A 26314-nucleotide genomic window follows, 5' to 3' on the forward strand; every position below is an offset into this window, starting at 1 on the left:
AGAGCCCACAGGCTCCATGTTAAAAAAAAAAAAGGGTTGTGACTAAGCTGAATCTGTGTAATTTAGAAACAACTGAAGTTCCCCTTTTGTTTTTCACAGTTTGAAGAGCAGAGCCAATTTCTTTTATGCGCTCAAGTACTTTGGGCAGTTTAGAGTTCACATCTCTTAGCAGGAGGTGTCCACTCCCCACCTTGTCCATGTCCTTAACTGCCTCACCCTTGCTTATGAGTTCTTGTGCACTCGGTAGAAGTGCTTTAAGAGAAGACAGTTTGAACGAGACTGAAAATGAGATGTAGCTGATCAGGCGCTGATCCCTGCGGGGCAGGCTGCCTTCTTACGTGACAAAAAGCCCACCAACTTCTCTCTACCCCCCCCCCCCCCCCCCCCCCCCCCAACCAGATACACCTATACCCGAAACTTATACGAGTAGAGTGGCTATAGCAAGTTAAGGTACGTTCTTGACAGGAATCGGCAGCGCGGGAGTGTTGTACGGCATTTCTGATGTCACCCCCACTCCTCCACGCTAAAGGAAAGAAACAAAAAAGTGTGTAGCACTGCCAATTAACCAACTCGCTTAAGATCGCGGGTATTGTTTTCGCCAGTGGTCTGACGGCGGGAGACAACACACGACAGCGCCGCACATTCGCGCACACAATGATAGTTTTGGTTTCGTTTTGACAAGACAAATTGAGCTCGAGAACGGATGTGCCAGTGCTCGCGATTCTTCACGACTAAGCGTCCAAATATGGTAGGCTACCAAATAACAGGTAAAACTAGTAAAGACCACTTACTTCTGCTCATGTTAATGGCCAAGGTAGCCCACCGGTGCCGAGGCACCAAATCCCACGATCACGGCAAATCGGGACCACGGGCAACTGCATGCGCGCTCCAACCGCGCCAACCAACTATGCCCGAAACCAAACCGATGTGTTCGTATATCAAGCTCGTTGTAGTAAAAAACGACATCGCACTCTCGATGAACTAAAATCGACGCCTCGCCGTGAGGTTACACATGGTTCGGAGCCCCAGTCGAGTTGGTACGAGTCACCCGCAGTGACACCTAAGCAAAAGTACACACCACATGGTGGCCCGTGGCCAACCGTTTTCCGCTAAATTTAAGGAAAACAAAAAAAAAATTGAAATTGGCGTTTTGGAGCAGGCTGGCGCAGGGAAGTGAATTGGCGCAGGGTGGCGCAATAGACCGATCTCACTAGGAGTTGCACGGCGCCACCGCTGCCGCGGTGCATTCTGGTACCTGTAGTTCTCCCCAGTTTTCTGGCCGCGTCAAGGCGCGTTGTACGCCCGGCGTTTGGGAATTTTCAGGTTAGCACGAGTCTTTTAGTCGGCCACTCACGGTTTGTAATGGCCGTCTTCACCCGTTCTGTGTCAATGTGCTACAATAACCGCACCAGGCAAAAAGGCATCGGATTTTATGTCTTCCCGAAAGAAAGCAGCCCACGAAAAGAGCGTCTAAAAAAGGTAAAGAGAGCTTTAGAAGAGCGGCAGGAAAAAGCGTTTTTAGATTTGTTTCGTTATTTGATTCATAATTTATATTCCCCTCATTGCACGATAACTAAAGAGGGTAAGCTTACACAGGGCATGAGACGTAGTAGGGCGCGCTAAAGTGTTCCGTACGTTGAAATCTCCCTGAGCACTCGCTCCGTAGCGGTATATCCGTAGGTCTATCTCAATCGGAACTTCCACACTGCCTTGCTGCGACCGTTTTTAATACAATGTTTGCTTGATGCATTTTGGTGGTTACAACTGTTATTAATACGACATGTTTTGAGCACAACTGTGCTTCAAAAGATCAGTACAATCACTGAAGAAAGAGCAGCGATTCTCGGTATGTATAACTTGAAATAAAACGACTTTTTCCAAATCAGACTTAATTTTTTTTGATGGGCTATTATGCCACAACCTGATTTTGGCTGGCGTTACCGATCCATTCTGTATTGACACCAATAGACACAGCGGAAAAAAGCATTTTCCGTCGGAGAGCTCTTACCGTTAACTAAATAAAATTGAATAGAAACTGTGCACAAAAGCTCATCACTACCCGAAGTTCTCAGGCATCTCGCATGGTTACGTTTCATTTTAACAAATGCAACTCGCATTTTAACAAATGCGAGTTGTTACGGCCCTTCAGGCAGGTTCTTTTTGTGGATCGTTTCTTTGTGTGCAGGCTTCCCCCCGCAGTTCATCTGTACCCTGTCGCAAAGGCTGTCAACCAGAATAAAAGGAGTTTTGTAAAACTATCGCTCTCCGAGAATGTCTATTGAGCTCGTCCTTATTGTCGAATAAAAGTTATGCCCAAGCCTGCGCACTACATAACTCTATTTCACCGACACATTTGACGCTGTTCCGCGGTGCTACACCGAGCCGATGGTCCCTCGAATTTTGCGCTCTTTCACGCTGAGGTAGATATTCACTTGCTTCCAAGTTTATCCGGAGTGCTCGAGGGAGTAGCGGCCTCGTTGTTTTTCCCGCTGTTGCAGTAAGACCACCGCGTGAACGCAGTGGGTTCATGCGCGTTCACGAAGGCGAAGAAGCGGACGACGAGAAGCAGACGACAAAGCGATTCTAAAGCAATAAAACCACTGAAACTGTTTTTATTTATTTTTTTGCGCTTGATGGCAAACTAGGGCATCACAAACAACACAATCTTATGAAGTACTGATACGCAGGAGAATCCAAGCTAACACCAGGGCTTCCCAAACTATGATGTACGCCCACATGAGCCCTTTTCAGCCGGGAAGCCGGAGAGCGATGACTACAAGTAGCATGGCGGCGGCAATACTTCCGGAATGCGCGCGCCTGCGCAGTTCACCTGGTGGCATCGGTCTATTGGCGCAGCGCTTCCACCCCTGTCGGTTATAACAAAATAGCGGCTACAGCGAATCGATCACGATTTCCCATTCCCTTTTGCACTTCTTAACCGAAGTCGGTTATAACGAAATAGCGGATATAGCGAACTGATTTCCGATTCCCGTTGAGTTCGTTATAACCGGTCTCGACAGTAGAGCTATTTTGTTGTGATTCAAAATTCGTTCAATTATCGATTGATTTTTGGCACAAGTGTACCAGCCTTCATATCTCACTTCGCATCGTGCGATTTTACTTGCGATTACGCAGTTCCGACGTCGCTCATGTGACGCAAAGGAGAACAAAAAAAAAAGCATGGTGGAAGCTGCCGTGTTTATGACGTCCCAGCTGCGAAATGGCGAGCGAAATCGCACCACGTGAATTCAGAGACCAGTGCAAAAGACAGTTCCAATATACGCCTTCTGCGCGCTATGCTCTTTATCTATTGCAGGGGTGGAAGCGGGCTAGAGCCTTTTGTATCAGGGCTGGGAGCAGCAAAAGTCCCACTTTGGAGCAGTTTTGGAGCAGTAAAAGGCTCGCTTTAGAGCAGCTCGGGAGCAGCAAAAATAAGTTTTGTAGCCGTAGAAGTAGGTTTTGCAGCAGGTCACGGAGGTCAAACAAATGTCTAAAAGTGATTTGTTGTTTCTAAATGTGAAAATGTAACAAAAATATATGCATGCACATCCCAGAATAATTTTCAAGCAACATCACCTTTCTATTTCTATTGCATTGAAATATGGAATATTGGCAATTTATGCAAAGGAAAGGCTTTGAGAACCATTCCGGCAGCAGGCAGAGTCATGATAGACTTTATATGGGAGGCCCCGACAATAAAAGCCTAACTTGAGCCACGCCAATTGTAAACATGTATCCAGAAAACTAAACCACTGCAAGGTGTCAGATAAACTACCTTCGCTGACTACAGTTTTTGTTTAATAAAGAATACACATGTTCAATCACTACTTAAAAAGCCCTATATCAAGTTTAGTAACACAATACAAGGCTACTGACATTTGACAAAAATTCAGATGCAAAATAAAATGTGTATTTTATATCTTTAGACTACCACAGTCACTCGTACATATGCAGCTTTAAGCATCGACTAGAAGAGCAATGCAACCTTATGTACTCCATAAAATGCTGTGCATTGCGTGTCTCCATAAAAAAAATTAAGGTACCACAACATGTTTCAGAATAAAGCAGTCCTTGCTGACCTGTTTTCATTAAATACAAATGTTCTTAATCCCTGTTCATAAAATACAGTAATCCCTACACCCAAGTTAACATACAAAGCTATATCTATATTACTTTGGATGGAAAAATATATTGTCTTAAAGATATCACAGCCACTAATACATATGCAGCATAAACACTGACTAGAAGAGCCCACAGGCTCCACGTTCAAAAAAAAGGGGTTGTGACTAAGCTGAATCTGTGTAATTTAGAAACAACTGAAGTTCACCTTTTTTTTTCACAGTTTGAAGAGCAGAGTCAATTTCTTTTATGCGCTCGAGTACTTTGGGCAGTTTAGAGTTCACATCTCTTAGCAGGAGGTGTCCACTCTCCACCTTGTCCATGTCCTTAACTGCCTCACCCTTGCTTATGAGTTCTTGTGCACTCAGTAGAAGTGCTTTAAGAGAAGACAGTTCGAACGAGACTGAAAATGAGATGTAGCTGATCAGGCGCTGATCCCTGCGGGGCAGGCTGCCTTCTTACGTGACAAAAAGCCCACCAACTTCTCTCTACCCTACCCTACCCTACCCTACCCTACCCTACCCTACCCTACCCTACCCTACCCAACCCAAACCCCAACCCCCAACCCCCCCCCCCCCCCCCCAACAAGATACACCTATACCCGAAACTTATTCGAGTAGAGTGGCTATAGCAAGTTAAGGTGCGTTCTTGACAGGAATCGGCAGCGCGGGAGTGTTGTACGGCATTTCTGATGTCACCCCACTCCTCCACGCTAAAGGAAAGAAACAAAAAAGTGTGTAGCACTGCCAATTAACCAACTCGCTTAAGAACGCGGGTATTGTTTTCGCCAGTGGTCTGACGGCGGGAGACAACACACGACAGCGTGCACATTCGCGCACACAATGATGGTTTTGGTTTCGTTTTGATAAGACAAATTAAGCTCGAGAACGGATGTGCCTGTGCTCGCGATTCTTCACGGCTAAGCGTCCGAATATGGTAGGCTACCAAATAACAGGTAAAGCTAGTAAAGACCACTTACTTCTGCTCATGTTAATGGCCAAGGTAGCCCACCGGTGCCGAGGCACCAACTCCCACGATCACGGCAAATCGGGACCACGGGCAACTGCATGCGCGCTCCAACCGCGCCAACCAACTATGCCCGAAACCAAACCGATGTGTTCGTATATCAAGCTCTTTGTAGTAAAAAAACGACATCGCACTCTCGATGAACTAAAATCGACGCCTCGCCCTGAGGTTAGACATGGTTCGGAGCCCCAGTCGAGTTGGTACGAGTCCCCCGCAGTGATACCTAAGCAAAAGTACACACCACATGGTGGCCCGTGGCCAACCGTTTTCCGCTAAATTTAAGGAAAAACACTAAAAAAAATTAAAAAAAAGTTGAAATTGGCGTTTTGGAGCAGGCTGGCGCAGGGAAGTGAATTGGCGCAGGGTGGCGCAATTGGCGCAGCGCTTCCACCCCTGCTATTGGGGCTGTGGAAAGTCAGAAGTGCTACAAATATTCCGAGCATGAGCGGCAGGTCTCGTACACGTTAGTCGAATAAAGTAATTGATTACAATTACTCTCGGTTAAAATGTATTCAATTAGACTTGTTAATCACTTAAGAGGAAAACTAACTGGTCATTTTACTGGGAAAAGTAACCGCTACATCCGATTACTTCAGATTTTCAAAACGATCAATGTTTCTGTCGGTTTGAAAACGTTTTTTTTTTATATATATACCCTCCATTACTGGATTAGAATAACCTAAATACAAGCTCCTTATCTTGTTAATCCATTAACGTTGGTAAACTATCCTCCTGCCGGGCACTTGGTTCGAGGATTTCTTGGTATAGAAACTTGTAGACACAAAGGGGTCCATTAGAAAGGGGAGGGAAAAATAGCGCCGGTTACAATTCAGTAATTTGAGTAGTTTCAAATGTAATCGGATTACCATTAATTATATTTACCCCTAATAAAAGCAATCAAACGATAACAAAATTACTCGAAGTAATCGAATATAAGTAATTTCATTACTAGTAGAGAGTATCGTACAAGTCTGATGACATAAGTGTTCTGGAAGTGTGTACAATCGCCGAAAATGTGCTCCTTTTTTTTTTTTTTTTTTGCTGTTTGAACATATTTAATAAGCGTGCTCCACAAACAAACAAAAACAAGAAAAAGCAAAAATAAAAACAAAAAACACGAGGATATGGATTATATGTGCGCAATATGTATAGAGAAGAGGGAAAAAATTGAGCATGTGATTCTAAAATGTAAGGAGCTTAGTCCTGCCCTTCCCCGAAGGGGAAGGGGTTATAGTAGAGGCAACCAAGAGGAGGCTAGAGTGCTGGTGGAAATGATCTAGGGAAAGTCGAACGAAAGAACTATACTCCGTCTCACTAAAGCCGTGCAGTACAGTCAAAGCTACAGCGGAGAGAGCGCATGCCAACCTGTTCAAGAAGAGGGAAAGATTCCCCCGTTCATCCTTTCCCTCCTCTCCCAACAGGTCGGGATACATTCTCTCCCCTGTAGCTTTGGCTGTACTGCACGGCTCAGATACAACACAAGAGAGACAGTCCGAGGGAAAAAAAGGGCGCCCACAAAGGAAAAAAAAAAAACGAAAGGAGGTCGCTCCTCTCCACTTTACTAGTTTCCGCCCCTTTCCCTCTCCCACCGTCTTTGTTCCGTTGTATCTGACTATAGCACAGCTGGGGGACAGGTGGGCTCCGGCCCAAAGTCTCAACCGACCCAGTCCCCCAGTGGATCCGGCGTTGGGATGACGCGGACAAGGTTCTACCAGATGAAAATTAACGACTCTCTTGCCGAAGGAAAAAAGCGGTCGGGGATGACAGTGATGTGATTGGCTTAAAGACCGACGACCAGTTCGCGCTTTCCACTTTTCACCCGCTTCCTCCTCTCCCTCCTACCCTTTCCACCCATGCCCGCCCCTCTTGGTCCCTTCTTTCCATCCTTCGCTTCCCTCGCCCGAAGGCGTGGAGAGGAGGGTCTTCTGCCTTGCAGAATCTCGAGTCTGGTTGTCGGCCTTTAAGCCATTTTGGAGCACCTTTCGGAGCACCCAAAACAGCGTTTTGGAGCAGCAAATGTGGCGTTTGGAGCAGCCAGAACGGTGTTTTGGAGCAGCAAGAGTGACTTTTGTAGCAGCCAAAACAGTGTTTCAGAGCAGCTAAAGTGGCTCTTGGAGCAGATATTCCTAGAAAATAGAAATATTAGTTTTAAGTGCTGGACAAACGAAAGGCATTTTGCGTTGTGTTGTGCTGTAACGTGTTGTGACGGAACTCGCTGCTTGTGTTTTTACTGCTGAGTCAGCCCACAAGTGTACAGTGCTGTAGACGTTGCCTAGCAATTCCAAAAAAACCGCTTGCCAACGTTCTACTGGCTTCCGACGTGCCATATTGTTTGTCAAAAGTAAGCAATCTTGAAACAACGGATTGCAAGCGTCCCGACTGGTGACTCTGTCATGCAATCATGGTTCACCGCGAGAAACCTAGGTAATCAGTACTTCGACACAGCAGTCTTTGAGTTAAGGAGGGATTTTTGCAATAACGTATGATTTAAACAAGAACAAGAATGATGATGAACATGCAGCGGTACTAATGTTTCAGTTTAGAAAGCGTCATATCTGCAGCGACGTGGGACGGCAACACCCAATGTCGCGCGAGCACGGTGACTGGCAGCTAAAGACCAAATATACAGGGTGATTCAAGGAGAGGCCAGGCTCTTTAAATCGACCGCAAAATTCGGTTTCTTAACCTATCGCGCTACGACTTTGTACAGCGTTGCCCACAGATGGTGCTTTTTTTTTTTTTTTTTTGCAAAATTTGCAAAGAGCGAATTTACCGGAGGAAAAAGTAAAGAAAGAAAAAAACTTAGCTCCTATGGAAACGCAGCGACGCCACCGGTCTTCAAACAACACGGCGCCGTTTCGCACGGGAGACAAAAGATGGCACAAGCGGTCGCGGCGCCAACTGCCGCCAACGAACGAGCATACGACGCCGAGAGCCGGCGTCTTTAGCAGACAAGGAATTGCAGTTCCTTGTTGTTACCGCGCCTGTTTTTGTTTCTGCGACTGTCGCCGCCTGCGGAACGCGCGCCGCTTTTGAGTCGAAAAGATCGTCTGCTAGAGACGCCGGCTCTTGGCGCCGTTTGCTCGTTCGTCGGCGGCGTTCGTTGCGCCATCTCTTGTCTCCCGTGCGAAACGGCGCCGTGTTGTTTGGAGACCGGTGGAGTCGCTGAGTTTCCATAGGAGCTAAGCCTTTTTCTTTCTTTAGTTTTCCCTCAGATAAGTTCGCTCTTTGCAAAAAAAAAAAAAAAAAAAAGCACCATCTGTGGGCAACGCTGTACAAAGTCGTAGCGCGATAGGTTAAGAAACCGAATTTTGCGGTCGATTTAAAGAGCCTGGCCTCTCCTTGAATCACCCTGTAGTTTTCCCACGGCCGTTGCTTTCAGGAGCGAGTGCTTCAGCTCACAAAGTAACTCCCGCCGCGCAAAAACGTGGTTTTGTCTTACAGCATTGCAGCCCGCCTGCTACCCGGCACGGTATACGTCGAAGCGTCCGCACACGCCCGCGTCTATCAATGAAAAAATTAAAAAGAGGCGCAAGACAAGCCCCACGAGATTACGAGAGCGCGAAACGGCAGGAGAAGCCGTGCAAAATCGGATGAACGATTGATACAGGGTACTTTGTGCCGGGCGGCCGCTTGCGCCACCTAGATCACGCATGCTCAATTACGGTACTTTCGGTTTTGAAAAGTGACCAAAATTGGTCCTTTGGCGCAGGCTTGGCGCAGATTACCCATATTTTGGCAAAACGTAGGAGGATGTAGCAGGGTTAGCCCCTTGGCGCAGCAATCACATCACCGGGATAATTTTTTTCGTGTTTTTTGCTTGATTCCTTAAAAATTTTCCTGGCGATTACCTTTACATGAGTTCATTAACTTAAAAAAAAAAATCTTTTTTTTTTTTCATGTACAAGGTACACCGTTATATCCATCCATCCAGACGAACGAGTAAAACAAAACAAAAACAAAAGAACACAAGAAAAAGAAAAACAGGCAGAACAAGAATGAGTGACAGTCGCGATTAAAACGTGAACACTTCCTCGGGGCGTGGCGAGAGCAGAACGACGTTTTCTCCCGTACGGGAAGTTCCGCGATTCAAGACAGCGACAGCCTGTCGAGCAGTTCCGTGCGCGCTATTCGATGAGCAAATTAATCTCGCGTACGCTTGATTACTTGTAATAATGAGGCGGCTGGTTGAAGGGACGCTGAAACAAACATTTGAGTGTCCATAACAAGTGGCGCACAATCTTTCCACCAGCCAGCAGCTGACGGTGTACGCGAGCACACGCAACGAAATTGACGTCATAGTCACGCTTTAGATGACAGTAATGGACCTTTTCCAAATACCGACGGCACCAGGCGGTGGCTGCACAAACTAAAAATCGAGGAAGTGACCTACCTGCGCTACCATCGATAATGGGAGCTACGTTACCAGTTGCTTCGCTCTCTGAGCAGCGTCGCGTGCCCCACGCAACGAGGTAGGCCTAGCGCGACTTTAAAGAAGGAAATCCGTAGCGTCCACCCAAACGTCGTGTTTTTCTTTCCGTCCACTTTCTTTTTTTGTGTAACACAATTATATATATGCTGCAATCACGTGTTCTACTCGTCGATTTACAGCCTCATTCCGAATTTCCTCGATTGTTTCGTGCCGACTTCCACCGCTTGGCATCGGGCGCTCGCGCGTGCGCAGAACGCTTCTCGGAAAAGGTCCATTGTGTGGGCTCCAGGCCAAAGGAGAATACAGACATGCTTTTCCTCTCTACAGTGGGGTCTGGTGTAAAAGTAATTGGTCCTCTCGACTTTTCTCGCCTCTCGCGTCCTCTCGACTTTCCTCGCCATTCGTCAACACACCACGATATCCACTTGGTGACCGCTTCAGGACGCTAAACACATGTCCAAGACGCGTTCCAGAGAACAATGGGACAGTTTTCACAGGTTCGCGAGTTCACGATCGGGGAAATAATCTGGCCGGAACGTCTTATCAACGCACAAAGAGCGAGGAAGGTCTCGCGGCCTTTAATGTGCTTGTCCTTATACTCCTTCGCCCATCGGTCGATGTCAGCCTGCGTGCGGCGACGAAACAACTTGCGATGTGCACACGAGGTGCGAGTTGTGAACGGTTTCCAGCGTAGAATAGCAGACGATCACAATTTCAGCACGCGTCCGATCTCACTCCGCTGCAGCGCTCAATTCTTAACAAAAAATCAACCCCCTTTCTTTTTTCAGTTTGTTAGCAGACGACGTACGGCGTTTTCTCGTTTTATTACCGTCCGCGAATGAAGCTTCGTAGCAGACAAACCGAATTCTTCACTCGCGTTAGCGGATAAACCGTTCGCAAACGCTATCCTTGCTCGTTCCTCGAGAAGCGAATTGGATACTTGGCTCTCGCGGTGATCAAAGTCGGACCCCATGGGCAGCGTGTACGCGGCACCTATCGTGGTATCCCCCAACCACGACACCGACGCAGCGACGCCGTTCGCCAAATCCGCGCAAAGAGGAGCGAACAATGGATGGGAGGCGCAAGCATCGACCTTGTTTAACGCCGATCCGGCGGAATGTTTCGAGGTACACGAACTGCTCGACTCCGCCGCTCACGCATAATGATACGCCTCGCTCGAGCCGTTTCGTTTTTTTCCCCCGGAAAAGCGGTATCCGCGCACATTCCACTTGTGCCGCGTCACAACGTGCCTGTCTTACGACCACACTTGTACCGTACTCAAAATTACTCGTAATTGATTATCTTTTTGGAGTATTTTTTAGTAATCTGATCACCTTTATCAGCTAGTAATCTCGAGAGTAAAGTGATTACATTCAAAAGTACTCGTAACCGTTCCTAGATTTTTTTTCTTCTCCCCTTTTTAAGGGCATCCTTTGTTACTACGTGTTTTCTACCGAGGAATCCACGAACCGAGTCTTCAAAAAGACGGCTTACCAGAAAAGTAGTTTATAATTTGGTGATACTAATTGAATAATAACCGGCGGGGGGAAAAGTTTGTTGTTTCAAAAAGTCTGAGGTAATCGGAAAAGTATCGTGTACTTCTTCAAGTAACGCCATTTTACTTTTTCTTTTCAAGTAATCTAATCGAATACTTTTTGAGCAAAACTAATTGCAATTGATTTTTTTTTTTTTTTTTTTTTTAGTAACGAGTAACGATTGTTTACTACGACGCTAGCCGTAAGAGACGCCCTGCAATGCCGAGCGGTAGTGGTGCGTAATCGTCGGCGTGGCCGGGTATATAGCTAAATTATGCGAGAAATTTGTTACCGCTAAAATGAGCGGGGCAGCGCTTCCCGCCAAATTCGTGGGATACACCCAGCGCAGCTAAAGAAGACACGCGGCCCACTCCGTCTCCCCGACTTTGCCCGCATGCGTTAAAGGCACCTTAATTACTTGTGTCTTTTTAATCGAAAGTGCCTTAAGTCGCGGTCAGACTGCTCGTATATTTTAAACCAACGACAAGGCGTTCGTTGCACACATAACGAGAGAATTATATGCGCTCAATGCCTCGTTCGAAGCACCTTAGCTTTGTACACTCTAAGAAACACCCTGCGCGTCTACTTACCCGCAGAACACTCGAAGAGCCAATCTCTGAGATCTACGAAATCAGCTCAGCGAATGGTGAGGAAGGACATCCGTTTAGGCCTCAAAATTAAGTCTGCGCTGTGGCAGTACGGAATGCAAAGCGTCATGCTTGCATTGCGTAATGCCACAGCGCAGACTTCATTTTGAAGTCTGCGCTGATACTTAGCTGCGTATATGGGATAGATTCGTGGTACGGATGGGTGTCCTAACGCTGTGTTCAAACAAAAAGACACAATACCCGCGAATCCCTCTATCTCTCTAACCCCCGTCCGAAATGCGAAAACGGGTGAAAAACACACAATCACCTGTTCTCTAAAATCTACCACCTTTTAGCATTCTGACCTTTTTCCAATCACCGGGTTATCGTAATTATTTTTTCTATATATGCTGACTTCAACCTACGGGAAATTTCTTAAAATATAAACACACACGCACACGCACGTGTCCAAAAAAAAAAAAAAAAAAAAAATCTTATATTCTGATCGCAGAGCTTGCAAACAAACAGGCAGTGAGACAGACACACCATTCTGAATGAAAATTAACACGAGCACGAGCGAACAAACAAACGAGTACTACAGATGTTTTCTCCCTGAGAAAACTGCACCCTGCGACGCCCACGCTCGCAACAGAGTACACACAGGCACTCGGAACGGACAGATGGAAAATAGTAGCTGTACTACCGCACTCGTACCCAGACGCGATAAGTTCCAGGTTGCCGACTAAACTCCACCCGATATTCAGTACGCCGGGAAACTGAGGGCGAAGAGGAGGCGAGAGCGAGCGGTAACGTCAGAACACAGAGCTCTAGTTCGAACGACTAGCAGACCTAAAGCTTTGTCTTCACTTCACTCGTCCAGCACGTTAGAACGAGAGTTGTCGCGAACTTTTGCCGAACCGGATTTTTAGGTCGAACTTTCGGGGTCGACTGGTTCGAACTGGTTCGACGAACCTTCGACCTTTTAACCAGATGCGACCCGTGCGACCTTGTGGACAGTGTGGTCAAACGTTGATACAAGCATGTCTAGGTTTGGAGAATATTTTTTCTTTTTGCAAAAGGTTATTTTAATTTTATGAACAGTTGCAATTAAAATAGACTAATTTTAATCACTAAACAATTGAATAACTTAATTTTTCTTGTACCGTATTGCCTGAAATAACCAATTAGTGCTGCCCTTAATTCATTCCTTAGCCGGCACCATCCAATCCGAAGTCAACTGGCCAGCCTGTCGCGCAAGCGCAAAGCAGTCGAACCTTAGTCGAATCTTTCATAAGTTCAAAAAAGTCGAACCTGGTCAAACTCGAACCTCGACCGGTTCGCGACCTCCCTAGTTAGAACGCGGAACGCCAACGTCCGGCGTTTGGCTTTGGCATTCGAACGCGTTGGACGTGTGCAGTGGAAACAAAGGCAGCTAGCTTTAGCTCTACCCACTAATCCTTCCAATCGGAGCTCGGCGTTCTGACGCCCTCTCTCGTCTCCTCCTCGCCCTCAGTCTCCCGGCGGATAGGAAGACCTCATGCAACGAAACACTCGAAAGAAATTTATGAAAGAATAGTTCCACTGACGAATTGGGAGAGCAAATATGTTTTGTTATACAACGAAAACATTGAAGCCTGGTACATATGAGAAGTGTAAGCTGACTTGTGTCAAGATTTAAAAATAAATCGATAAATAAAGCCGGTGAATTAACGGAGTATCGCTTACCATCCTATAAAGAAAGACAAAATACTTTCTCTTTTTTTTTTTTTTCGTTATTTTTGCGATAGGTCAAACTAGCTAAGAACTAAAACGTACGAAGTGTCTAGCGTTACGTCCGACGTAACCCAAGTTACGTCCCAATCTCCGCCTTCCCTAGGTTCACGGGGGAGAGAGAGGAGGGGGGGGGGGGGGAGGGTTAGGTATACACGTTTCAGTGCTTCGTCCAGACGTAACGCTAGCCACAGCGAAGTAAGTAACGCAGATTAATTCGCTAGCCTTCCAATACAAATGTTGTAAACCGTGTTGAGAAACATCCCATCGAGTCGTCATAATATTGCAATCGGCTAGCGAGTAGTCAAATGTGGGACTTCCTTCCTAACCTAGCGCGTTTTTTTTTTTTGTTTTGTTTTTTTGTCTTCTTTTTTTTTTTTTTAAGTTAGAAACAAAAATAGGCACAAAAAGGCTACCTTTATGGAAACGACACTATGGGATATTTTTCAACACGCGCCCTACCACTTCTGCATTGGAAGGTTCGCTTACAAACTGATATTAAAACAAAAAGGTTAGCTAATTAATACGCGTTAATTAGCCATATCGGCACAACGGAAGGGATGTGTTGATTTGCTCCACAGGACCGCAAAAGATACTGCGTTGGTTCAAAACGTGTATCATACACAAGATTTTTTACACTCTTGGCACAAATTACCCGGAAAACCCCGAATAAAAAAAAAAATATCTACATACATATATCCTAATCATTGATAAAGTGAGAACCCACAGAATGTGCAACGTATCTTAATCTGTGCTACATGCAAAGCTTTTTTTTTTCTTTTTTTTTTTGTTATTTTTAATAGCAGGAAATTCAGCGTGACATTTTCTCCCGCTATTCGCAACTCCAGCGCGCCGCTCGCCCTCTCGCGGACGAACGAGGAACCAGAGAAGCGGGGACGGCGGGGGCACGGAGGCGGTGGCAGGGACTATCGGCCTTTAGGCCTCGGTGGTGCTATTATCGTGTGGTTCTGGTCTGCGTTTTCGTGCGTCAAGCAGCTTTAACGAAAAAAATGAGCTCGTTAAACTAGGAACTCTCGCGTTCGGCCTCGCAACAGCGTTGCACGAAGGGACCGGGACTTCTAATTTCATTAGGGACTTTTCGTCTATCCCATAGTCTTCTAGTTGCCAGCTCAGTTTGTGCTCAACGTGACGGCAAACGCTCCCGCTAGCATAGCGCAGAGCTCCAGCGTACGGCCTACGATAAGCGTATTCTTTGCCGTAAGAGGAGAAAATTGGTCGCACAATGGTATGTCGAGCGATAGGCATCGGGAATGGGATCGCGGAACATGACCATTCGCTCCAAGCACTTTCAAAATACAGAATGCGTGTACTCAAATGGGAACAATGCGTTCATTTCCACAAAATAAACGCCTAATTAACAAATTTTAATTAATTGTTCGACTTTACGTGACGATTGGCCCCCATAAAGTATAACCGTAAAGACTAAAAAAAAAAACCAAAGAAACCTATATATCGGAGAAAGGAGTCGTGTCGCGATGTTTGATCGCGTTTTTAATCGAGGGGAAAAGGCTCCGCGTGATTTCAATGACTTGTTTTCTCAGTTTGTGCCATAAAAAAAAACAATATCAAAATTAACATTAGTGCCCCTTTAACTTTTTATACAACGGCAACCCTAAATTCTAAAATAAGCTTGAGCCGCTTGTCGGCCACGGTGAGTGTAGGTACATAAAAAAGTTGCGAACACCCTTCTTCAAAGCTCCTAACACCAGGTGGAGCTAAGCACTCCCCACACCTTTCACGTCTTTTGTTCGTTTGTTACGTGCTTCTTTCTGACCCGCGCTCCCAATTTCTTCGCGGGCTGGCGCGTCGACAGAGCGGGGCAGCGTAAGATAGCCGCGATAGGCTATCTGGCGGCCTATAAACCAATCTAATGGCCTCCTCCGGTGTGAAGGAGCAATTGCTTTATGGCTGGGCAGGCATTCGCAGAGGCAATGGACAGTCCACCTCGGACGCGCTCAGGATTCCAAATGGCGCGTTCAGCGAACGCAGACGAGGCAAGGAAAGGAGTTCATCGTACAAAGGACATGTCTGCATAGGCTGTCTGAGATTTTATGGGGCGGTCAGGCAAAAGCTTTCTGCAGACATGCTGGAACCATGTAACAAGCAAGCATACTTCGGACATCGAACGGGGCGATGGTCGGTTCTTAGCGTACGATTCGCGGGCCACGGGTTTCGTGCAAAAAGCCTTACGAAAATCCGTTACACGCGGGCCTAGATAACATGAAGAGTGCATGTAGTCCGGCAGCGCATGAGCATATATACAGAGGCCATACTTGGTCTCAATTCATTACATTTCATCCTAAGTACACCGAAATGTACCGAGCGGCGCGTTGCGCAACTCGACGCCTTTGCTCGGCAAACAGCTGTGCTAAGCGTGGCATCCTGCGGTGGATAGATGACTGTCGGAGCGCGCGTCTGGCTTACGAATGACGAAGCATGTCACATGATCTCTCGACGTCGCCAATAAATTTCGATTTGACATTCCGAGTGTAGCGCGCACGCGCAACGACCCAAAAAGGATTCCGTAACCGAGCGTAACAAATGATCAGAATGTGTCGACACATCCCGCGCTCGCCGGGTTGGCAGGAACGATCGATACGAGTTTTCTGTTTTTCTAGGATCGAAGACACGAAATCGAACACAGAGTGTTCGAAAGTGCCGGGCACTGTAACCTAAGAGGGCGAAAAACACGATGCCCGGCAACACCCTTTATAAAGAAAAAAATACGAAAAAGCGAGGGTGTCGTGTTCGTGCTAAAATTCCGTAGAAATTGTCTCAAAAGTAAAAGTCAGTCAAAGGACAAAAGTTCGAACAGTAACTATGGTCACTGGCAGGGTGAGAACGGCAGGGAGTTCAAAGTCAAAGAACGGCAGAGAGGTCAAAGTCAAAGGTCAAAAGCTCAAACAGTTACTATGGTTACTGGAAGGAGGAGAACGGCAGGGAGGTCAAGTCAAAGAACGGCAGGGAGTTCGAAGTCAAGGTTAAAGAACGGCAGAGAGGTCAAACTGAAAGGTCAAAAGCTCAAACAATTACTATGGTTACTGCCAGGATGTGAACGGCAGGAAGGTCAACGTCAAAAGCTCAAACAGTAACTATGGTCACTGGCAGGGTGAGAACGGCAGGGAGGTCGTCAAAGTTCAAAGAACGGCAGGGAGGTCAAAGTCAAAAGCTCAAACGGCAACTTTGGTCACTGGCAGGGTGAAAACGGCTGGGAGGTCGAAGTCAAAGTTCAGTCATAGAATGGCAGGGAGGTCAAAGTCAAAAGCTCGAACAGTAACTATTGTCACCGGCAGGGAGGTCAAAGTCAAAGAAGGGCAGGGAGGTCGAAGTCAAAAGCTCATCCAGTAACTATAATCACCGGCAGAGTGAGAACGGCAGGGAGGTCAAAGTCAAAAGCTCTAACATTAACTATCATCACTGGCAGGGTGAGAACGGCACGGAGGTCAAAGTCAAAAGCTCAAAGAGTAATTAAGGTCACTGGCAGGGTGAGAACGGCAGGAAGGAGCCTCTGTTGTCCCGCCTCCAGCGCGAGCTTCCTATCTTCGACCACGCCTCGGCGTCATCGTGCTCCTCGAGCGCGCATACGCGTCCAAAGCACGACGGAAGGCAGGGAGTGCGCACACTGGACGCCGAGCGTTCCATAAACACGCCTCGCCGTTCTTATTCTGTCTGTGACTAAAGGTATATTATTTGTTAAAAGAGTTTGAAAACGTCCGTATCACGATTCGAGACATTTCGCTAGACCCGCGATTTTCAGAACTGGCGAGAGTCTGAGCTGTTCGGGCAGAAAACGCCCGAGAGCCTGCCTTTCACGCTTGCTCGCGAGTTCGTGGACTTTTATATTGTGCGGACACTGGCCATTATTTATCTGAAAATTTACACTAGCTTTGGTATAAAAGATTTTTTTTTTCATATATTTGAAGCTTTGTCATAGAAGTCGGGCAACGCTGTTTGACATTTGGGAGTTCGCGACATCTCTGATTATCGAGGACAATAGACGTGGAGGGACAGACGAATCTGGCTGAACCCTTTTAATCGGGTGGCGAATGGCGCCGCGACGCCATTTTCAAAAGTGGGCGCGCCATCTGGTAGCTGCTGCGCGAATTATCCGAATCCGCCATTGTTCGGTGCACGTAATCCGAGTACCAATTTAGACACGTGGACTCCTTCAGCGTTCGGCTCGAACTCGACTCGGCTCGTATCGAGAACGGGCGTTAGGTCAGCGTTCGGTGTGGAAACACACGCGTCTTACCCAAGAAATGGATGGATGGATGGATGCTAACGCTGTACCCTTTATAACGGTCGGTAGCTTGCGCCACCTATCCTAGAAACTAAAAGCTAGATCATTTTCCTCTCCGCAAATTTCCTTCCCGTTCTTGTAACTATCACCAGGTGGCGCGGGAGAGTGCCAGGATGACCTACGTAGCATCGGGCAACCCCCCCCCCCCCCCTGCGCTTTCTTCCTCCAGCGAGGGAGTCGCCAATTTTCCTCTGGTATCAATGACAACAATATTGCTTGATGGGGGTTTCGAAAAGAGTCTTTTGAATGGAAGTGACCCGTTCAGAAAAATAGGCGCGGTTATACTTTCGACCTCTCTGGATGCCAGTCCTATATTTCTCCTTTTGCGCCGTCTGCACGGTGGAGCAAATGCAGCCAGTGTGTTTTGGGGCAAGGACAAGGTTGGTGCTGTCCACGTTCCACACATAGAAGTAGGCTCTCGTGTATTACTGCTGCGTGGTGCACGTTAAAGACCCCAGGCTAGCGGTTGTACCGCACTGGCTACATTTCTCATCTACAGCTGGGATACTCGTCGCCCTGTGAGGCAGACCAAGTTCTAGGCTGTATAAACATACACACAACCCAATTATTAGAAATAGGTAAATATTCTCGGTGAGAAGTAAGGAATATACGTTACATGGGCGACCCCCGAGAGCGTGGCGTCCCTGCTCATTATTGAGAATGGTCGTAAGTGTACAAATAAACCGCTCGAGAAAGAGCGTTATCGAAGTCTAAAAGTCAGATCATGTTTTCTTTTTTTTTCTTTTTCAGTGCCGTATGTTATATCTAGGGTTCGGAGTTTTCGGTTTAAACCGATAAAAACCGATAAAAGTAAGCCGAATTAATTTTCGGAAATTCGGTTTTAACCGAAAAAGGTCAGTTTTTAGGTTCGGCATTTTCAATTTAAACCGTTAAAAACCGATAAAAGTACGTCGAATCCATTTTCTAAAATTCTGTTTTAACCGGAAAAGATCACTTTAAGCTTCCAGTCGTACCGCAGAGCCGTGGCGAAAAAGTGGAATGACAGTGTCTATGGAAACGTGTCCGAATGTATGGGATACACGGATGCCATCACGACGTTTTGGTTTAATGTGCGCATGATCGATCGGAACGTGAAGTCTGGGGTGCTATGTTGCGCTTTTTGCACTCCCAGGAGACTTGGGAGAAGGAAGTGACGTCAACGACTAGAGCAAACGCAGATTGGATGTTGACAGAAGAGAACAAAATCAACATCCAATCTGCATTTGCTGCGTTATTGACGTTACTTCCTTCTCCTATAGTCTCCTGGGAGTGCAAAAAGCGCAACATAGCTTCCCTGAAATTCCCCATGACTTCACCATGTACTCGTTGTAAGAAAAGGCGGACTTGATGCAAGCTCTGCATGTTATGTTGTGCTTCAAAACGTCCCACCATGTCTCTTTTGGCGGTCAGTGCCAGTCACAATTGGTTGATTGGCCAATTTCGGCTCAGGCAGCGCTTTATCTCCTCAGCCTGCCAGTATCCAGTGTTAGCGTTGAGAGGGCATTCTTGAAGCTCAGGGTCATATTAACAGGAAAGAAAGAGTGCGGATCAAGGAGAAGAACCTGCGAAAGTACATGTGTGTAGTATAATAAGATCACATCATCCTGATATACAGAAGGTGAAGTTCCATATTTTTGGGGGGCATAAGCTTCATATGTGACTTGTTTGTACTTCTGCGTTTTTTTCTTTATTCTTTTACAGTTGCACACATATGCCAAATAAAGTGTCCATTTCTTTTTCAATATATATGTACCATTATTCTTTGAGTGATCACAAATACGAGAGAAAAAAGGATCATCTGATCCGGCGTTCGTTGGTGTTTATTTTATATTCACCGAAAAAAGCCGATAAACTTTTGTGCGCATAAATATGCGCCGAAAAAAACCGAAAACTGAATTTTAAAATAAACACCGAAAAAAGTATGCCGAATTTCGAAAAAATAGAAACCGAAAACGCGGAACCCTAGTTATATCCACATAGTCAGCACTAGACGCTGAATGTACAAGGTGCGACGCAGTCAGCAAAAACAAACAACCGATCGGCGATTTTTCTATTTTCTTTTTTTTGTCTGAATTTTGAACCGTTAACCCACCAATTGCGGTAAAAGAAAAGAACAATACACGAGTTTTTGTGGCTAGTCACCGATTTCCCCCTTTACGATTTTTTTTTTATTTAAAAGAAAAAACGCCGTAACATTAAAAAAAGTAAGTACGAAAAAAAAAAAAAAAAGATCAATAGCACATATTATTAGCGCACGACAAAACGCACAAAAAAAAAGGTACCAAAATGGGATTGCACATATTAGTAGCACACAATAAAACAAATTTATACAAATATTAAAAGAAAAAAAGTAATAAAAAGTACGACATATCATCCACACAACAGCCGAGGCAGTATATTCATAACGCACTGATCATTCTAAAAGAATGATTCACTATCAGTTGATACATCTGCACGCAGGTTTTTCCACTCATACGTGGTTCTTGGAAAGTCCAACACCTTCTCTGTACTTGGTCCTACATTTTATTTCACGTATCCTTTTACTATGATCCGTCCTGCTTAGGATGCAACGGGGTGTTTTGAGATGCTTATCGTTTATTCCAGCTAAATCGCAACATGGTTAATAAAGAAGCTTCAGCCTGCTTTTCTTACGCCTTTTATCGAGAGTTTCTAGTCCTCCGTGTCGCTAGTAGCGTGCAGTGCAGGCGAAGGCAACGCCAGGCGAGGGGAGAAAAAGAAAGCACTAGGAGGGCTGGGGAGGGAGAGAGAAACCTTCTTTCCTCTCTAGCGTTTCTAGCGCTCTTCCTTTCTCTCTTCCCCTGGCCTTGCCTTCGCCTGCACTGTACACAACTAGTGGCACACGGAGTATAGATTTGATTCTTCCCAAACACCTTCTCAACGCTATTTTCGCAGCAGGGCCGCAAACAAGTGTGTGTGTGTGTGAACAGGCGAGCGCGGTGTTTGCTCGTCCTCTCCCTGGCCGGCCTTATCGGCTGCGAAGGCCGCTGCCACCAACAACCCGCTATCGCACGAGGAGAGAGCATCCGCCACGATCAGCGGACAAATATTGTGCAGCTCCTCGCATCGGGAATCGCGCCTCGGTTACCTCGGTGGCAGCCCGATCGCATCCCTGGCGCCCGCTCAACATCGTTTACCCTCGAGCCGACAGCGCGGGGAAAGCTACCTGCTCGCTGGACCGGTCGCACGCCTTGGTTTCTCCACGTGACCGGGCTCCCGCCCAAACCCGCACCCAAGGAGAGAGAGAGCGGGGTCATGTGACCAAAGGAAGTCGTTTGATTGGTCCGGCGAGCGCCTCTAGCTTCCATTGCACTGGTAGCTTAGGGGTGAAGGGAGTATAATTTCTAGGTCGAAAACATTTTCCCGGCCGACTGGTCCCCCCCTCTCTGTGCGCGCGGCAGGCCCCATAAACAGGTCCGAACGGCTTTCGCCCTCCGTCGACACATTTCGGCATCCTAGTTACGCGATGACCCCGAGCACGGCGGACGGAGTCGGCCACGGCCCCACCAGGACTGGGCTACATCATAGCCCACCAGGACTGGGATCTGATATAGCCCAGTTCTGGTGGACTATATCATATTCCAGTCCCACAGGGACTGGGCTACGTTAAAGTCCTAAGGTCCCACCAGGACTGGCCTAAGCTACAGTCTTAAAACTCTAGGAGGACTGGGCTAGGTCCCACTAGGAGTGGGCTACGCTAAAATCCATCGATTTTTCATTTTAGAAGAGGGAGGTTTCGTAGATCGCTTTGGCCGTCCCGCAACGCTCTCCGCAACTCACTATACGGTACCCCGAACTCTACAGTCAAGGCCACCGGCACGCAGGCGCAGCAGCGGCTTCTTCGTTGCGGAGGGGAAACGCGGTTGACGAAGGGCCATACACAGGCCCAAAAGGGTTTTCAGTTCATTCTACCGCTCTGCGTCGCCGCTCGCTTCCTTGAAATCCTGCGCCGTCACGAAGTTGGCGCTTCGAAGAATTTGGTACCCGAGGTCTATTATTAAGGCGAAAGCCTTATATGTCTCATCGTTCAGTCGAGCTTCAAAGTCCTTGAGCGAAAACACGTCGGGGACACGAAGGGTACCAAAACGATTACGTGCAATCTGCGAATATAAATATTCCTCAGAAAAAAACTTTTCGCTTTAGTCCCTCAGCTGGCGTCGAACCAGCGACCTTTCGTTCCGTAAAACCTTTCGCTCCGTAAACTTAAAGTGAAACGAAGAGGCTCTCGCCTCTTCGTTTCACTTTAAGTCCAGTCGCAGCCAATGCCACGAGCCGAATCACACAGATTTGAAAACGCAACGTTGTTATGCTCTTCCTGTTTGTGCGTGTTTTGTCATCGCTAAACTATCACCCACAGGGAAGGTTCAGTGACTTGAGCTTTTAATATCTGTGTTCGTGGTTGTACGTGCTCGCGCCTTCGACTGCGCTCGAACATATGATGAAACGAAGTCCGTAGTTACGCGGGTTCCGATATGCCGAAGTCACCGTCGCTACCGGACTACATTTACGGCTCACGTACCGTCGCCAAATGTCTTGTCGGAGATGTTTCGCAGTACCGAGGCGGTGGGAACTAAGAGGCGGACGTGATCTGCCAGAGACAGAGCAATAGAGAGTTTCCTCCATGGCCCAGTCACACCAGCGTCGGTCTTTTACCTTGGGCAATATACGCCTGTGAGCCCGTTTAGTGATGTCAGCGGAAGAAATTGCCTCTCAGCCCGTCTAGTTGTGAAAGTTGTGGTGTGTCATTGGGAGTTCCCAGTACAGCCAACGGTAGTATTTGTTTTCGAGCCTTTAGAGTGATGTCAGCAGTAATACTTGCCTCTGCGCTACCGGCGACTAGTGTATCAACCTGTCTTGTCATGACAGCATTACTTGGCTTCGAGGATGTCTATTGATATCTCAGCAGTACATGTTTAAAGCCAAATGATGCTGTCATAACTAGACAGGCCTGTCTACTTTTGGCAGCATTATTTGGCTTCAAGCGCATCTATTGGCACCTTCAGAAGTACTTGCATTTGAGTGTGTCTAGTTAAGGCATCAATAGCACGCCATTATGTATTATTTTATTTGCAGGAGACTGCAGGCCAACATTTTGGACCAAGCAAGAGTGGATGAAATGTTCAGGACCATATGGTGACGGCAGTAAAAGGATTTGTCTTCAGGCTCGTCTAAAGATGCCAGCAGTTGTAGTTGTTTCAACGTCTATCTAGTGACATCAGCAGTAGTACCTGCCTTTGAGAAAGTCGAGTAGTATCCTATATGTGTCTTTGAACCGGTTGGTGACACCAGCGGTACTAATCATGCCACATGAGCCTTCTATGGCTTGGGCAGACCTGAATCTGTACTGCTTCTTTCTATGAATATATCATTCGTGCTTGATCGTGCCTAGTGATGCCCACTTTGTTGTAGTGTTTGTCTTTGAGTCCATCTCAGTGATATTTGCTTTTGAGCCTGTCTATAGTCTGTAGCAGGCAGGTTTAGAATAGCAGCACAAGCCCCTCCTCAAAGCTCTCTCCTTGTCATGATTGGATAGGGGGCGAGTAGAGCAAGGGGGGCAAGCTTCCACTTGCTCCATTCGGTCCCTATCCAGGGTTCGCTCTGCTCAAGTGGAAATGGTGGAGGGCTTGTGAGAGAAGTAATGCGGTAGAAATAAAGTTCAGCAATGCGGATTGTGTTGTCTCGTTCTTACTCTCGTCCCTGTCTTGAAGCGCTATCACGTTTTTAAAGTTGTGAGAGGAGGTTGTCTCACTATTCTTATTTAGATACACGTTCATATACCTCGAAGACCCGTTTCCAGGTATTACACGGGGGAAGGGTTTAAATACCAGAAGAATGGTTAGTCAGTCTTAACCTGCAACAAACTACAGTGAGATCAGCGGTAGTGTCTGTCTTCGAGCCCGTGATGTGGTACTTTCCCCTACTCAGGGATGTCTGTGAGATGTGCGAGCTTTTGCACACGCTTTATGAACACAAGCTCGATGGACTGAATACATGAGGAGACCCAGAGCAATGCTCGCTGATCTTACGCTATTGAAAGCCTGCAGTGCCAAGGGTGTGAGTTGCTAGTGTCTTGATAGTAGAAGGGGGAGGGATGTTTTGCACCTACCCTGGAACATGGTGTGGTAAACTACGGCAGCAGCCCAGACATACTCACCTGGTAGCAAAATAGCACCTGATTGGAGCAACTGTTTCTTGTAAAGAGTTCTGTACACCTAATGTTTAGTCGACTGACCAGCTGTGTCGACTAAGCACACCCTAGAGCCGCAGTCGAACTCCTAATTCATCATACACATGTTTCTTCCTTGGAGCACTGTCCTCATGCAAAAACGGCATGCAGACATGTCAAACATGCTTGGAACATGCGTGAGGTATGTCCACAGATGTCATCATGCCTGCAGCGAGCACTTCTGGATGATGTACGAGCATGCGTCTTTACGTGTCGCATCGAACCTAATACTCCTCATACATCATACAAAGAGTTAAGATTGACCCGCAGAGTCGACTAAGCACCCTTGTTTGTCGCATCGAACCGCAAAGTCGACCTCACCAAGACACCGTGTGTATTCAACCGGAGAAATAAAAAAACACGCTGAATCAACCGACCTTGCACAAATCGATAGAGCGCCGTTCACGTAAGTACTACGCAAAAAATAGGACTCGACAGGCGTACAACGTGGACTGGCAGCGATAAGTCGCCCTTATGTAAATGACGACGTAATCCGGCTTGGGGACACGGGAGCTGGTTTATCGTCGACTGTCGCGAGGAGGAGGGGCGGCTTACAGACGCGATTTTCGGCACAATAAATTCGTCGCCGGCGCCGCAGCAGCAGCAGCCGCCGGGGCCCACCGGTCGCCACACCGCCGCCGGTTTTTTCCTTTAGGCAACAGGTTTTCCTGCACTGACTGTTTTCGACCGTCCGCGCCGACAGATTGCGGTTGCTTTGTTTTTGCCCGTTTGCTTTTTCTCTTTCGTTGTTCTTTCCGACGGGGAGGAAATTCCGACAGAGGTTGGACGCCTGCCCGTACGCGTGAACCGCGATCGGTCGTGTTCAGAGTTGTAAATCGCCTATCGGGAGAAAAAGAAAAATTAAGAAAATAACAAGGGATGAAGCAAGCGGATACGATTTCTTCCGCAATTTTTTTTTTTTTTTTTGAACAGCGTCAACAAACGAGCGCAGCACTGTACAATACATAACCTACAACCTAAATAAGCAGAAATAATTTTAAAAAAAAATGGCAGTTATTAAAGGTATCGTCTCCGTATTTAAATAAATACGTATATTAAAACGCGTGTTTCTGCGCTTACAAGCTTCGTATGTATCGGGTAAACGCGTGCGACAAATCATACGGTCGAGAAGTTCGGCTTACTTTTCGGATAACGTCTCCGTTGGCTGCGGTCGTTTCCTCGTGGTGGTGGCCGTTGGGCTGCTGACCGCCGTCCGCCGGAGTCCGGATGTAGCGCACGTTATCCTGCGTTCCTCGGGGCACAATCTTGCGGTCCTTGTACCAGGCGTCCGCCGCACTGTCCACCACCAAAAGCTTGGTCTCATCGGGCACGGACTTGATTCGCTCGACCACCTGTTTGTGGTTCTCGTTGGCGATGTTGACGCCGTTCACTTCGACGATCCGATCGCCCTCGAGCATCCCCGCCAGTTCGGCGGGGCTGTGCGGGTCCACTTTGCCGATGAACTGTCCCGGCTTGGACTTTTCGGCGTGGAGGTTGAAGCCGTAGCCTTCGAAGGAAGCGATCTTGACGAGGTGGCAAAGCCGCGGCGCCGGGGCGTCGGGCGGTAGCACGTCTGAAGTCGTAGACATCGCCGGCGGTGTGTCGGAAGCTCGGCCGCTCTTGTCGAACCGGGAGAGAAGATCGCAGCGACGTTACGGTGCAACTAGACAATCTGCCGGCTGTGACGGGCCGCACATCAGCTGCACTCTCGGAAAGGCGCGGGGGGTAAAGAAACAAGAAGCAAAACGCAGCAGCGGACCGCCCGAATAAAAAGGGAATCACGTGAACGTCTGCGCTATTTCCCCGTCCGCTGCAAGTGGGCGACCGGTAGTGCGGATTGCGGACGACCCGCGGCGCTGGCGGCGCGACGACGCTCGACGCCTCGCGGCTGGAATGCGCAACGCTGGGATTGCGAAATCCGATTCACGGAAGGAAAACACGCGTTTCTTATTTACGGCGGCGGCGTGTCTTTTTCCGCCTGGTTTGCGGTGATTTGGGTTGTTGGCTGCGCTGCGGCTTCGGTGACTGGGTGGAATTTTATCCGTTGATGTCTGGCTTTGTTAAAAAAATATCTAAGGGGCGATCAAAATGTTTGCAGGTTGCAGATAATTCCGAAATTTGTCGGTCAGACTAGACTAGAATTAGAATAATCTGAACCTCTTGCTCGAAAAAAATGTTTGGAAAAATTGAATTTACAAATTATAGATTTAAGGGTTTTTCTTTTCTTTCTTTTTCCCGTGTCCCTGATATGTTGGTGCATATAAACAGTCCACAACCAAG

General features: G+C 47.2%; 1 protein-coding gene across 1 annotated transcript in view; it reads right to left on the bottom strand.

Moving 5' to 3' along the window:
• LOC8030213 (Na(+)/H(+) exchange regulatory cofactor NHE-RF2) overlaps window positions 1-25873 on the bottom strand; it is a 70497-nt gene extending 44624 nt beyond the window's left edge. The window contains exon 1 of the mRNA XM_029992508.4: window positions 25177-25873. Coding sequence (XP_029848368.3) covers window positions 25177-25623 — 447 coding nt within the window. The 5' untranslated portion in view covers window positions 25624-25873. The remainder of the gene's footprint in view (window positions 1-25176) is intronic.
• Window positions 25874-26314: the final 441 nt, after the last annotated feature.

Source organism: Ixodes scapularis, unplaced genomic scaffold, assembly GCF_016920785.2.
Source record: "Ixodes scapularis isolate PalLabHiFi unplaced genomic scaffold, ASM1692078v2 PGA_scaffold47__10_contigs__length_4178495, whole genome shotgun sequence".
Taxonomy (NCBI): Eukaryota; Metazoa; Arthropoda; class Arachnida; order Ixodida; family Ixodidae; genus Ixodes; species Ixodes scapularis.